The sequence below is a fragment of the Hydra vulgaris genome, chromosome 13 (genome assembly GCF_038396675.1).
Source record: "Hydra vulgaris chromosome 13, alternate assembly HydraT2T_AEP".
NCBI lineage: Eukaryota > Metazoa > Cnidaria > Hydrozoa > Anthoathecata > Hydridae > Hydra > Hydra vulgaris.
In genome coordinates this window covers 18,226,607-18,241,828 of record NC_088932.1, presented here as the reverse complement: position 1 = coordinate 18,241,828, position 15,222 = coordinate 18,226,607, and the positions used below count along the sequence as shown (strand labels likewise).

Genomic DNA, 15,222 nt, shown 5'->3' with positions numbered 1-15,222 from the left:
TTACTATTTTTTTATAGTTTAGTTTCAGGGATTATTTTTTTTGCAAAAGATCAAACTCTAATACAAGGTATACTTTTTTTTCTACCCTATTATATAATATTTTAGAGTGTCAAATTTGTCAATGTAATTAATTTAATAATAAATAAGTTATTATAACTTATTTAATATTAAATTTATTAAACTACATGACAACTGATAAGTTCTGTATAAAATATTATTGACTAGGAAGATCCAATTGTATTGTTATGTTATTGCCTAGGAATATCATTTCGTAGTAAGACACAGTAACCTTTTAACTTTTAAAGTTTGAGAAAATTCACTTTTCCCTCTCTTCGTCTTCTTTTGTGATCGCACCCTGTAGCAAGAATTTAATTTAGTTCATATCTTGTTGGAGAATGCAACTTGATTCTGAGTTGAATTTTCAGCAGTCAGTATTTATTGGTGACCTAATTTGACAATACTTTATTATACATACTTTTAGTTTTATACTTAATATATTTTATATAATTAGGGGTAGATGAGGCTCCTTAGCCGTGGTAAATGTTTCCGCAGCTAAAGGAGCCTCAAGGTGAAAATCTCACCATGGGTAGGAAAATCATGATATAAAATCCCCACTATAATGTTGTGTGGTTATGTGGTAACTATTACATTTTTAAAAATTGTTATAATTTTTCTGTGTGCATTCTAAAATTACATTTAGTGTTCAAAACTTTGTAGATTACTCATTTAAAGCAACTTTGTGGGCAGTCACCTTTGCATCTAGTGAGTTAATGTGTGAACAAGTTAATGCAGAAACAAGTGCAAATATAAGAAGATGGAAAACAAAGAAAATAAATTATTTAATCAGATGTTATCGCATAAGGTGAGTACAGGTCTTTTTCTAATCACGCGCATCAGTTATTAACTTTATATATAGATATAAATTTATCTATAGACAGATATTAGATATAGATATATATAAATAAACAATATTTTTTTAAACTTGTATTTATTATTTTGTACTTCTTCTTTTTATGTATCTGTCGACTTTTTTGTTATGTCTTTTTTTATTAAATCCTTATTTATTTTTTAGCAATAAGAGTAAAAAATTAGAAGGCAAATGGCTTTTTTTATTTTTCTACATTGTATGTAGTATTGTTTTCTTAGAATTATTTAATGATTTAGATAAAAGAAAACAACTAGAAAATCTTGTTGCCAAAATGGTTGGCAACTTACCAAGTAAGGTTTGTTTTTAAAGCTTGTGATTTAAGATAATTATTAAATAATCATATTATTATTTAAGATTTTATTTGTTTCTTTTCAGCTAAATCTGATTCATTAGATAAAGTTTGATGCGTACTCTTATAAGAGAAAATATCGACTGATTCGTTAGAATATGTTTTAAGCGTGCTATTATGGGAGAATATATCGTCTGGTTCGTTAGATTAAGTTTGAAGTGCGCTCTTTGTGGATCGAAGCGTGCTCTTTGTAAGTTGCAGATCTATGACTTTGTACTTATTACTTATTGGATATAAGGAGGATATTTTAACAAAAGTGCAGCTTTTATTACAAATTCAAAATGTTTATGTCAAGAACTAATATACTGACTAATAAAACCATGTAATTTAATACGTATTAAATATTTCCTCGACAATGAGTTTTTTTTCTTTGCACGAATCCAAACACTTCGTTTTTATAAAGCATAGTTATTGCATAAATATTACGTGCCAAAATTAACGTAAAAAGCACGTCTTTTAGACAGTTCATGGGGACCAAAAAGTTACCTAAATATCACGTGCCAAAAGTAACGTGAAAAACACGTCCATAAATCACGTGAATTGGTCATTTCATGGGGACCATAAAGTCACCTAAATGTCACGTGCCAAAATAACGTGAAATTCACGTTTTTGTCACGTCGCTGTGCCTACTGGAACCGTGTTTTTGTTAATGTTTTCCGATTGTTGAGTATTGGATAGTATTAGTATTTGTTGTAAACTTACTATTTTATTTTTTCTTCTTTTTGCATATTACATCTATTATGCATTTTCTATCTGTTTTGCATATTACATCTATTATGCATTTCATATCTGTTTTGCATTTTACATTAGTTATGCGTAATTTTTTATTGATATTTTTGGAATGTGGAGTGATATGGCTTAATTTAGTCTCTTCATTCTGTTTAATACCTTATTTAAATAGCTTTTATTTAAAGTTGTCTTTATATAGCTTTACCTTTATCTTCTTATTTCTTATCACAATATTGTTATTATTATAAATTTTTATGTTATCAATAGTTTGGTATCATTTTAGTAAATTCATGAGTGACACTGTTTTTATTATTTCCTAATTACAATATTTATTGTTAATATACATTTGTAAATTTAGTAAAATCATTGAGTGACACTATAGTGTCACTCGATGTATTTTTATCAATTACAACTTTTGTTGTAATTGATATTATTTTTACTATGTACTCATTATTAGTGGAAAAATCTTAAAGACAAACAAATATTTTTTAAGGTTATTGTTCTAAAAAAGAAAACATAATACAGGTAAATTCAACAAGGCCTCTTCAACAGCAAACATTATTCTGAGTTTAATGCGGAATATTTATACAAGCTTTCAACGTTACTTTGAGTTAAAAGCGGAATATTTATATATGCTTTAAGTTAAGACTTTTATTTAGATGTTCCTGATTTAGATGAAAACAAATACTTGGTTAATAATACTTGGTCAAAAATGCATTAAAAATTAAATACAAAATGCTTAATTTCAAAGTATTTAAAATTCAAGTTACTTTTTCAAACATCGGAAATGTTTTAAAATTATCGAAAATGTTTTAAAATTTCCGATAGTTTTAAAACATTTTCGATAATTATAGAAAATAATTTTAAAAAAAACCGGAAATGTTTTAAAATTATCGGAAATGTTTTAAAGCTTTCAAAGTTAAAAATAACAACTAACAAATCAAATAATAATGTTTAATGGTTTTCAGTAACAAAAATTGTTCAAAAACTGTTTTATCTGACAACCAATTTTAGAGTCCACAATATCTTATACTCCTTTTGAAAATAGATGTTTAACTGGAATGGAAGAGTTGCATTAAAAAATCCCAACAGTTTTTTAAAAATATTGTTGTCAACACGGTAAAAAGTTGTATAAGCAGCTGATTATTATTATTATTATTATTATTAGGGGAGACCGGGGCTAGTTGGCCGCAGGGGTAAGTTGACGAACTGCGTTTATCTTTAGAGCCTTTCATCAGAAAGTGACAAAAATTACTCAGAAACTTCCTCATTGACCATTTCATCATTCACTGTAGTATTGTCAGGATTCGCGCATGCGCATGGCAGATATTGAGATTTATGCGTTTTTTAGACAAAAACGTAACTTTTAGAACATCGCTTCCTTTTTACTCTACAAAGAAAATATTTAGTCGAATGAAAAAAAATTAACAATATTGAAAATATTTATTCTTACAAAAAAATTAAAAAAAAATTTTGTTTAGTTTTTTTTTCCACAGATAAAAGGTGGGTTACTGTTTGGCTTTTATACGGACTAATATTTTGTACCAGCTAAAAGTAATATTAAATTTTGGGATAAAATTGTTGCAAAAATTAATTTTAAAAAAATTTCTATTAATTTTGCACTTAATAGTGCATTAATAATCATTTTTATAGTTTGCGCCAACTTACCCCGTGGTGGGGTATAATGATTATTAACAATTTTTTTTTTTTTTTGAGGGTCCGGAAAGGCCCCAAGAATTTTTTTTTTAAATGAATGCAAATTTTATAAGATACCCTAATCCATACTCTTTACCCGTTGTGCACAACACTGCTGATTCAACGTTGATCCGGTGATGTTGAGTGGTGATCAACGGCGATCAACGAATTAACACTAATAAACTAACGGTGATAAAATCGCCATTTACAACTGTTGTCAGGACACTGTTGCTTCAACGTTGTTTCAGCGCGAGTAAAACTTTACCAACCACACATTTATACATGCAATTTGTAATTTTTTTTTTTTTAATAATATATTATGTTGTATATTTAATTTGTTTTTATCTTTTTTAATTAAAATTTATTTGTTTTTCACCAATTAAACTTAAATATAGTTAAATTGGTTCATTACCCAATTATCATAATATAATGATGCTACATTCTATTGTTAAAAATAATTAATTTGTAGTTTAATTTATTGAACTCACTGCTTTTAAAATTTACTGTAAGGCAAGACAATATATTTAGCTATATAAATGCAATTTATTTATCTCAATTTGATTTTTTATCTTTAATGTTTATAGTTTGGCTCCTTGAAGTATTTGTTATTTTGCTTTTTAATGAAAATATTTTAAATCTATTATGATGTCTTTTAAATTAAACTAAAGTTTTCAAGACAATTTTCTTAATTTTACAGATTGTTTAGTTTTTTCAATTTGAAGGCGTTTTTTTAAAAGGGTATTAGTTAAGGTTTCACAACCTTAAATTGTGGAAAATAGCCTCTATAAATTAATTATGTAACAGACCGACCATAACCCATATTACTGGTTGCTTTCTGCTAGGTTTAGAATATTGTTATAAGCGTATAATTTTTATTTCATGATAAAATTGTAGCAAATACTTGAAAAATTACCCAGTTTTGTTAAATATACTACTGATTATGATTAAAAAATCTCGAAGTAGTTATTTTAAGCATTACATGAGAGACTGGCGCAATAAAAATAGTCAGATTAATGATTTATTAAAAGAAGATAAGAATAGAGACAAAAAAGTTCCTTCATCAGGCTCTACTTCAGCAGTTTCTACTGCAGAATTATCAAACATCAAGAAAATTCCAATTGAAACTAACCATCAAAAACTAATTGAAAATATTGTCTGCACTAAGCAAAATTTTAAAAACTGTTATTCCTCTGACTCTGACAGCATAAATAATTTTTCTAGTAATTATACTTTATTCGATGAAGATGACTGTGTTCCCTTTGATATTGATTCCTCAGATAATGAAAAAGTATACAACAGTGCAACAGATGTAAATGAAAATATTGAAATAGCTAATCAAGATGTAACATTCATATCTTTTCTACGAACGTGGTCTTTAAAACATAACATTAAAACTGCTCCGTTAAATGAGCTTTTAATTTATTTATATAGTGTTGTACCAAGTTTACCAAAAGATAACAGAACATTAAAGAAAACATTACGCAATATGAATATTATTAAAAAAGCTGGCGGTGATTTCATATATCTAACAGTAGCTAATGCTTTATTATATTATTTAACATTCTCAAAAGATACACAGAAGTCTTTAGACTTGACAATCAATATAGATGGAGTGAAGGTATATTCAAGTCAATGCAAATTGTTTTGGCCAATTTTGATCAAAGTTAATAAAAGTTCTCCATATTTGGTTGCTCTGTGGTATGGTGAAATTAAACCTAACAATGTTTCTTGCTACCCTGAGGAGTTTATTGAAGAAATGAAGCATTTGTTAAATAAAGGGTATGAGCATAATAATATTTATTTTCCTGTCTGTTTAACTGCTTTTATATGTGACGCTCCAGCAAGAGCATTTTTAAAGTGTATTCAAGGTCACAGTGGATACAACTCTTGTGAAAGATGTGAAGAGCATGGTTCATTTAAACAAGGTGTAAGGCTGTTAGGTACATCTGCACCACCTAGAACAGATGCAAAGTTTAGTTGTGGTGTTTATGATTTACATCAACACAAACCACTCTCTCCTTTACTTTCTTAAGACTTTTCTATGGTAAGTGGATTTGTATTGGATTACATGCATCTGATATGTTTAGGAGTGGTGAAGAGATTGTTACACAACTGGGTGAGATTAAACCAAAATGTAATTGATTAAATATCAGCTGAAATGCTTCTTATTGCAGAAATGACCCCTTCAGAATTTCAACGTACTGCAAGAAAACTAGATGACTTGTTATATTTTAAGGCTGTAGAGTTTCGTTTCTTTCTCTTGTACTCTGGATTAGTTGTACTAAAAGGTAAGATCTCTGGTAAAGAATACAATTTGTTTCTTGCTTTGTCAATTGCTACGCGTATACTTCTTTCTAATGTTTTCTGTAAACAAAAACGTTATGTAATATTTTCCAAAAAGTTATTTTATTGGTTTACTAATGAGGCTGTTATATTATATGGGGAGACTTTTTCATCTTATAATGTCCATTCTCTAATACACATAGCTGATGATGTTTTAAATTATAATAAGTCTTTAAATGAGCTATCTGCTTATCCATTTGAAAATTAATTAGGATGTTTAAAAAAAGTGGTACACTCAGGGAGATATGTTATATCTCAGACTGTCAAAAGGTTAGAAGAAAAGTCACAACTCCATGAAAATGAGGGAAAAAAAATAGCTTCTTTTTTATTGCAAAGTCTGAGTTCACAATTATAACAAAAAAGCTTGGTGAAGATATGTTCCTTGGAAGGTTAATCAAATTAAAATATTTCTCGCATTATTTTAATGAACCAGACTTGTCTTCTACATACAACATCTTTTTTATATCTACGATTGATAATTATACTGAATCTGTTTTTAAAAAAGAAGCACTTTTTTAAAAACAGATTTTTTCCAAAGCAATCATTATGCCTTTTTCAAAAGGGGGTTTTGTTTTTATGACTTTAGTTCATTGTGACATTTGTTACATTAAATAAATGTATATGTAAATTTGTTGTTTTCATTTTTGTTGTTTTAATGTCTTGGAATTATTTTTTACTGTTTGATTGATTCTAACTGTTTGATTGTTTTTAATTGTTTGATTGATTTTAACTGGTTAGTTGATTTAAGTATTTAATTTTGTTTTGAAGTTGTAATTTTAATTATTGGATATATTTTTTTAATTATTGAATATATTTAAAAACCCAATAATGTCAATATTCACATATCAATACTATCAAATACCTTTTTTCTTCTTATTTTAAATTGATTTTTGATTTTAAATATATATTACAAAAAGATTTTTTGTAAATAGATTACAATTCCGACACTTATATTATATTATTCCGACAATTATGGCATTTTCTTAAAGTAAAATGGGTAGAATCACATGCAAATGGGTGGAGTAAAATCCAATACGGCACAGTGCCAACCAATTGGATTGAAGAAGAAGAAGGACAAGAGTTTATTCGTTGGCCTTGCAATACTAAAGATGTAGATGTAAGATACTAAAGATGCCACAGATGTAAGATACTAAAGATGCCACATATTAAACGTTGCCAAAATCCTGGAACTAATTGGTTATTTTTTGTTTTAATACAAAATTTTGGGAGTGCAGGTATTTATAAGGGAATTCAATTCATTATTTATTAAAATAATACTAAATTTAAATGAATTTTATTTATGTGAATTAGTATATTTTTAGAGAGTTACATCAGTTGTGATTCCATTAAAACATGCTCAGAATCTGAATCTGATCACAATCCACAATTAGGAAAAAGAAAGTACAACCAAATTTATTCATTTGCATATCAAAATCAATTCGGTGAGCATTTTTTAAATGTATTTCTTGTATGAAACTTTTTGATTTGAATCAGATTATATTGAATGTTACTGTTATTAGTCAAGAAAACCACAACTAGTACTTGTAGTGTTGAAGTAACTCTTATGTATAGATCAACTTCAAAATTATCAATTGAATAAATTTAAATATTCAAAAAAAAAAGAAATAACAATAAGTACAACTAAGGTTTTTGTTTCATTTCTAGAAAAAAGATTTGCTAATGCCAGAACATCAAAAAAAAAAAGAATACAGAATGTAGTCAATGGATACAGAAACAAGTGAGGATGAAGTCTGTTTTTCCAGTACACCATTTCCAAAATTAGACAGTAAAGATTATGTTTATATATTATAAAAATCCAGTTTCATTAAAGTTTTGTTTTCTTTCTGTTCTTTTTTCATACTGATGAATGAAGTTTTCATACTGATGGATTTATTAACAATAAATTACAGATAATGGTTCTTGTGTATCTTCATACAGCAATTCTGCAGCAAATAGTTCCAGTGAAGGGGTCAGTAATGTTGAATTTAATAATAAGAAGTAGTCTTTAGTTGAGTTTCTTTGACTTCTTTTTACAAAAAAAAATTTTATTGGTAGAAATTTTTTTATTTTTGTGATTATCTGCAAACTAACTGATAACTATACTCATTCTTTAGTTAACTTGTGAAAAAGCAATTAATAAAGAAGTTCATAAGAATGCTGGGGAAACAGATAAAGACCATATTTCTGATCAAAGTAAGAAAAAGTTCAATTAATATTTCTTTATGAACAAATCTAGTAATTTTATTCCTGTAATTTTATAACCCTAGTTGTAGCTAGTAAATTAAAATTGTCTAAATTAAATTTATCTTAATTTTTTTAAAGCCTTCAAAAGAACAATGTTAGCAGCAATAGCACGAATAGAAAAAAACTTTAATGACTTCAAAGTCTCATTTAAGCAGAATGATTTAAAATCTTTAGTCGAACCATTACATGTGTCAAAACTAAGTTTTAATGAAATTTTGGATCTGGAAGTTAATCTGTCAACTAATAGCAGGGTTGCAAAAAAACCGGTTTTTTTGAAAAAAACCAAAAACCATAGGTTTTTTTAAAAAAACCAAAAAAACCAAGGTTTTTTTGGTTAAAATTAGGTTTTTAGATTTGGCTTTTAATTTGAATACTATTAGTAACAAATTCTTGAACTCTTTATCTGCGAAATTCATGGCAGCTTCATTTTCATTTTCAGAAAGATTACATCCAAAATATCAAGGATCTATTGTGTTTGCCAGGAAATGAGCATCATTGACAGTCTGAAGGTATCTAGATTCAATTTTTTTTTTTTTTTTTTTCGTTTGTTAAAAATGATAAACTGTTTATCAAATCTTTAAAAATTTCAACAGTGTCACTTATTTTTGTTTGATCTCTTTGCAACTTATCTAGAGCTACTGCAATTGGTTTTAATATTTTAATAAATCTTCTGTGTTTCGCTTTATCTGTATATCACTTACTTTTTTACCAATCATAGGATCTAATTCTTTATTTTTTTCAAACATTGTGAAAATGATGCTCCAGTTGTTGACATATTTTTCAAGTGAATCACATACAGAATTCTAGCGAGTTTCAGTAGAAAGTGGCAATTTTGCTCCTCCATTTAATTTATAAATTGCTCCAGCTTTATGATTATTTCTTATATATTTTATTATTTGTGTAACATTTGCTCACATTTTCAATGTAAAGATCATTTGCTAAAAGATTCAGCATATGAGCAGCACACCCAAAAGTTATGATAATATCTCTTTTAGATGACAGTACTTGTCTCATTGATTTCATATTAGCTGCATTGTCAGTCACAAAGCTTTTTACTGTGCATCCAAATTTACATCTTACAGAATCTATTGCTTCTCTTGCTAATTGTGTAAGATATTCACCAGTATGTGAATGACCAGAAGTGTTGATTGTTTCTACTAAAATGTTAATTTTATCTGTAATTACAGAGATACAAACTATAGGTTCATTATGTACATTACTCCAGCCATCTAAAGACATGGCTACAATTTTACCATTCAATATATTACATTTTTCAATTTTTTCTGCATAAACCCTATCTAATATTTCTCCTCCAATTTGAGTTCTATTAGGTACAGTGTATCCTGGATAAAGCATATTGATAAATTTTTTATTTTTATATATAAAATTCTTTGTGTTCAACTGTTCTGAAGCTAGAGTTTGTACTGTATATAAATCTACCAAGTTGCAGATCAAATAAATCTTTCTCTTTGAGGCTTGTTTGTGTGAAAAACTTATCTATTTTCAAATATTTATCAGCTGATGTTGAATTGAGCTGAGACCTTTTCATTTGTTGTTGTGACGTTGATGGTGAGTTACCTTTAAAATGAAATTGCAGTTTATTGAATTATTCTAAATTAATATGTCTATACATGATAATTCAAATATATATGTTTACAATTTATTGAAAGTTTAAAATTTAAAATGGCAATGCAGTAATTTAACTACCTTCAAGAAGTTGTTGATCTTCCATTGACTCCATAATTTCATGGGCTTGTGATTGCTTGCACTTTTTTATATGTTCATGCATCCTTTGAATTTGACCTTTCATTTCTTTTCTACACGCATTACAAACTGCTCTGCACCCCTTTCTTTCTGGAACAGTCACTCGTATATATTTTAAACAAATCATATCACATTTGCGCCCAGTTTTTTGAGACATTTTTTGTGGTATCAATAAATTATGTTAGAACTACTTATAGTTTTGCTAAACATTTAAATATTTATTTCATCAGGAAGTTTTCTTAACGATATATGTGTGTGTGTGTGTGTGTGTGTGTGTGTGTGTGTGTGTGTGTGTGTGTGTGTGTGTGTGTGTGTGTGTGTGTGTGTGTGTGTGTGTATATATATGTATATATATATATATATATATATATATATATATATATATATATATATATATATATATATATATATATATATATATATATATATACATATATATATATACATATATATATATACATATATATATATATATATATATATATATATATATATATATATATATATATATATACACATATATACATATATACATATATATATATATATATATATATATATATATATATATATATATATATATATATATACACACACACACACACACATATATATCGTTAAGAAAACTTCCTGATGAAATAAGTTCATCAGGAAGCAATGCTTCTTGATGAACCTAATGAAGGAGAAAAAGCCTGTAGAAGAAAACAGATAAATAAGTGTTATTACTAATTTATTACTGCTCTGTTCTATAAGAACACTGAGGACTCTATTCTATGAAAAAACAGAAACAAAAATCATGGATTTAAAAAAAATATCTATATTAAAGATTAGTTGTATTTGTTAACATAACCCTGTTTTAGTTTTCTGTTGTAAGTTCAAATCTTTTTAAAAAAAAAAATTAATTTGGTTTAAACCAACATTTTTTTAATTGGTTTAAACCATGGTTTAAACCAATGGTTTAAACCATGGTTTAAACCAATGGTTTAAACCATTTGGTTAAAACCATGCTACCCTGACTAATAGTAAACAAGGATTATGCAGTGAGAAGTTGTACATTATTATTTTTGTTTTTGGCTTAAGTTGTTTTTTACCTTGAATTTTGTGTCGTTTTTAAAGTTAACAACTTTTTTTCCCAGGTAGAATCAGTATGTAATGTGGGTGGAAAATCTACCATAGATATGACTTACAATGCCATGAAAAAATTGATGAGCGACGAGGCTTCATGTCATTTTAACATAAAAGACAGTAATCAGAAAATCTCATTTTGTGAAAAGTGCCCAGTATTATTTTCTGCTATTATTGGTAAGTACATCTTTGAGTTTTTACCTTGTTGTTTTGAACACTTAAACCCTTAAAAGTTCCATCGGTTGTCATTAAAATGCTCTTCAGTGGCGGGTTTATTTCGTGCCTTAGGCAGAAGGCTTAATTAGAATTACAAAATGTGTTGTTATACCTTTTATATTGTACAATATAAAAGGTATAACAACACATTTAGTAATTTTAGTATAAAGTTAGAAAATAAACGTTATTTACTTCTTTACTTATTGACTTCAAAAAAAATAATCTAACGTTAGATTATTTTTTTTGAAGTCAATAAGCAAAGTAAAGTAACTAACGTTTACTTTCTAACTTTATACTAAAATTACAGTCCTATATTCAATCCGGGCTTTAGGTAACTGCCTATTTTTGCTTAACACATAATCCACCACAGGCCGTGCTGTGGGGCTCCTATAAACGTTCGGCATAAATCCGGCCGTATTATAATACTTGTTACTTATTTCGGATTCTTACTTATTTCGGGTTGTTACTTTTTTTGATGCATCATTGTTTGTTTATGTTGTGTGTTTTTTTAGATGCTATCAAACTACAAGATAAAACTGCTAAAGATAGCGACATAACAACCGCCATAGGAAAGTGGTTGCGTATGCATGGCACGCTATATAAACGTCAAACGACAGAAAAGCAATAAAATAAAAAATAACATCGTTTTATTTGAAAATAAATTTAAAATGCAGATAATATTTTACTTATTAATTAATGTTGTTTCTGTTTCTAATTATTTACTAGATAAATAGAAACGGAAAAAATTATTTTGTATCCATAAGTTTTTCATAAGAAAATCCTTGAGGATCTAGAGGACATTATTATAAGGATACTCTTTTAAGATAAATTACGAATAAAATTTAGTTATTCGTTGGAATAAACGCAGCAAGTATAAAACAAATGTATACATTTGTAAACATAAAACTTGTGCATAACAAATGTATATATACATTTTTTATATTATTGTAACAAAATTATATATACATAGTTTTATGTATACATTTGTATACATAAAACTATATATATATAGTTTTGTTACAATAATATAAAAAATGCGCTTCATCGTTTCCTTGTTTCTTAATTATTATTATATAATTAAAACACAAAATAATTAAAACTATATAATTACTTAAATGAGTAATTATATACTTTCATTTACTTTATATTGTATTTATTTTTAATTATAAACGATTAAATTTCATTAACGAAGTGAAATCAACAGTTAAAAATCCTTAAAGCACCGTTGAAAATGTAAACAAAACTCCGCAGTCAACTAACGGTTGATCAACACTAATAAAAAGCATTCAACCAACGTTAAATTAACAATAACAAAGCAACAGTGATTTATCGTTGACGGAACAACTGTAAAACACCGTTGCAAATGTTAACAAAACTCTGCACTCAGTCAACGGTAAATCAACACTGCTCGGAAGCACTCAGTCAACGTTGAATCAACAGTGATGTGCACAACGGGTAAGACTACACTTTAATATTTTTAAAAAAATGTACTGTTAGGGCTACAGAGCTCATAGAGTAAAAACCGAGCCAACTAGCCCCGGTCTCCCCGATCTTATTTTTAAACAATTTTTTAAGGAAATAAAATAACGCTTATTATATAAAGAGCCAAAACTATTACTATAGTAGAAATGACATAGAAAAAATAAGGAAACTAAAATATTGCAGGTTTGAGGTTGAGTCAATTTGTACAGTCAAGAGTTTATTCGGACAGGTTTTACACCCGGCCGACATATTATCTGAATCAACGAGTTTATTTGATACAACCTTAATCCAAGATTGCATAAAGATCTGGTGTTCTATTTGATGTTAATCTCTTAGTTCTAGAGTCAGAAGGTTCTATTAACTTGCTGGAATTTGAAGCTTCTGAAGCTCCTTTATATTAGGAGCATATCCAGGCTGTAGCAAGTGTAGCGATTGCTACAGTCAGCTCAGTTTTTTTTTCTTATTTAATTTTTACATGCATTTCTTTTTTCATGCAAAAGAGAAAATAAATTTAAATAATAAATGGAGGTTTCAAGCAGTTAAAACGCGCCGCTTCAAAAGTTTATTAAAAATTGTAGTTGAGCCAAGTTGACTATGTTACGGAAATATTTCACTCGGAAAAATGAAATGCTTCACTGATAAACCCATGTAATAAATGGGTTTTGTCTCACAAGCCCATAAATTTTGGAAAGAAGGTCAATTATTTTGCGGTGTATCAACTTAAATTGAACTAGGAGTTAAATAAAATAGAAAATCGGCTGTATTCAGTTGCTATAGCACTGTAGCAAAAGTCAGTATGTCATGTTTTAAAACAACTCTATGTATATCTCTGATAATTTATCAGATATTTAGGCTACTTAGCTGAAATTTTTTTATTAACTAGGAAGTCTTAAGTAGTGACTAGAAATCATCAAGCAAGAGCCTGTAGCAAAAACAAAATTTGTGTAGGAAAGGAAGAAATTCTGTTAAATATTCACTCTCTGTTTATAAAACTTTTTTTAATGAAGTGGTTAGCAATCATTAAATGAAAAAGTTTTTATAATTATAAAGACTAACTTAAATAGTACCATCTTTTGGTTTCTTTATTTAGTCTATTATGAAAATGTTGAAATTTGTTTACGTTTATAAAAAATGGAGAAATGTGTTTATTGGTGTTACACGAGTTATTTATCATTGATGAAGTCAAACAATTTATATACGTTTTAAAAAATTTATAGATTTCATAGAAACAAAGAGAAAAAAACAGAGTGGATAGAATGTTTAACTGATGCGATTTTTAAAACGTCTTGCATCACTTAAGTATATATGTGTTTTAAATGCTACGATAACTTGTAATACAAGTTGTATGTTTGATGGTCCTAAATTTCTTTTGAAAATGTGGTGAAAATCAGTAAACAAATAAACTCCTAATTTTTATGTGATTAAATTCATTTAAGTCTAGAATCAGTAAGAGAATTAAATAGCAAAGCCAAGGCAATTATATGTGATAAAAATCTAACTCTAACGTTTTATGAAAAATCTTGGTTAACTGATAATGGAACTCTTTTGTTGCTTGACAAAAATAAACAAAATAATGGACTTTAATAGCAAAGGTTTTTTTTTCCTGTTAATACTTACAATGCTCTTTTTAATCATACTGAAACTTCTAACATCTCAAACTTTAACAAGACTGATGATTATATTAAACTTTCCGTCACATAATGGAAAACTTTCAATCTAAAAAGTGTGGGCATGTATTTCAGGTTTAATAATGATCAACAAACTTCCCCAATGATCTAAATGACAAACAAAGAAATTTTGTTTTTGATTTTAGCGATACGGAATTATGCATTTAAAAAAATCAAAAAATAGGCATATAATATCAAAACATGTCACAAGGTATTTCACAAACTATAAATAAATTATACGCTATTAACGCTATCAAGAGAAACATTTTTGTTACAAATTCTTTATGTTAGGAAAATTTGTTACAAAATTACTTGAAGCAGATTTAAAAAATTTAAGAAAAGTACAGGGAGAAAGTGTTCTTTGAAACCAAAGATGTCTTTTATTTACATTGACATGTATTTTGAAATTATGGTTTGCTTAACCATATGAAATTTTGACCAGTATAATGTTTTATTTTTTAAACTTTGATCAATATCCAAAATCATATTATTATATTTATATAAATTAAAAATTATATTGACAATTATTGGATTAAAAATTCTTTTGACAATACTGTTCAATGGCTTTTCTTTAACTTGATTGAAGATAAAGTTTTCTTGACTTCCATATTCAATACTTTTATGTATTACTTTATTAAGATTGAGTGTTATCATCACAATATACTTTCCTATATTATTTT

The 15,222-nt window shown here is 27.4% G+C and overlaps 2 protein-coding genes and 1 long non-coding RNA gene across 12 annotated transcripts; 2 read left to right on the top strand and 1 right to left on the bottom strand.

Moving 5' to 3' along the window:
• Positions 1 to 242: 242 nt before the first annotated feature.
• LOC136090143 (uncharacterized) lies at positions 243 to 1,633 on the top strand. The gene is made up of 3 exons (XR_010643202.1): positions 243 to 862; positions 1,165 to 1,218; positions 1,304 to 1,633. It is a non-coding gene; the product is annotated as an uncharacterized LOC136090143 (long non-coding RNA).
• A 2,658-nt stretch (positions 1,634 to 4,291) lies between these two features.
• Positions 4,292 to 12,071, top strand: LOC136089314 (uncharacterized). 10 transcript variants are annotated; one of them, XM_065815261.1, is made up of 9 exons: positions 4,292 to 5,480; positions 6,977 to 7,241; positions 7,367 to 7,486; positions 7,710 to 7,830; positions 7,955 to 8,013; positions 8,159 to 8,237; positions 8,367 to 8,797; positions 11,189 to 11,354; positions 11,906 to 12,071. In XM_065815261.1, the coding sequence occupies exons 1-2, from the start codon at positions 4,642 to 4,644 to the stop codon at positions 7,029 to 7,031; spliced, it is 894 nt and encodes a 297-aa protein (XP_065671333.1). In that variant the 5' UTR covers positions 4,292 to 4,641; the 3' UTR covers positions 7,032 to 7,241; positions 7,367 to 7,486; positions 7,710 to 7,830; positions 7,955 to 8,013; positions 8,159 to 8,237; positions 8,367 to 8,797; positions 11,189 to 11,354; positions 11,906 to 12,071. The 10 variants fall into 10 exon arrangements, with proteins under 10 accessions (XP_065671333.1, XP_065671337.1, XP_065671338.1 ...); XM_065815265.1 differs by having other exon boundaries at positions 6,977 to 7,279; positions 7,710 to 7,782; XM_065815266.1 differs by having other exon boundaries at positions 6,977 to 7,279; positions 7,710 to 7,782; positions 7,918 to 8,013.
• On the bottom strand, positions 9,162 to 10,209 carry LOC136089704 (uncharacterized). The gene is made up of 3 exons (XM_065815764.1): positions 9,996 to 10,209; positions 9,729 to 9,866; positions 9,162 to 9,631 (listed from the first exon to the last, which is right to left on the bottom strand). Exons 1-3 carry the CDS (start codon positions 10,207 to 10,209, stop codon positions 9,162 to 9,164), a joined length of 822 nt encoding a protein of 273 aa, XP_065671836.1.
• Positions 12,072 to 15,222: the final 3,151 nt, after the last annotated feature.

What these genes read in the sequence shown, in the direction of transcription:
- LOC136089314 (XM_065815261.1), top strand. Translation starts at nt 4,642, where the DNA reads ATGATTAAAAAATCTCGAAGTAGTTATTTTAAGCATTACATGAGAGAC. An exon ending in AAGCATTTGTTAAATAAAGG is followed by an intron (nt 5,481 to 6,976) that starts GTATGAGCATAA and finishes TTTTGTAAATAG; the next exon opens with ATTACAATTCCGACACTTAT.
- LOC136089704 (XM_065815764.1), bottom strand. Translation starts at nt 10,209, where the DNA reads ATGTCTCAAAAAACTGGGCGCAAATGTGATATGATTTGTTTAAAATAT. An exon ending in AGATCAACAACTTCTTGAAG is followed by an intron (nt 9,867 to 9,995) that starts GTAGTTAAATTA and finishes TTCATTTTAAAG; the next exon opens with GTAACTCACCATCAACGTCA. An exon ending in TTTATTTGATCTGCAACTTG is followed by an intron (nt 9,632 to 9,728) that starts GTAGATTTATAT and finishes TGCTTTATCCAG; the next exon opens with GATACACTGTACCTAATAGA.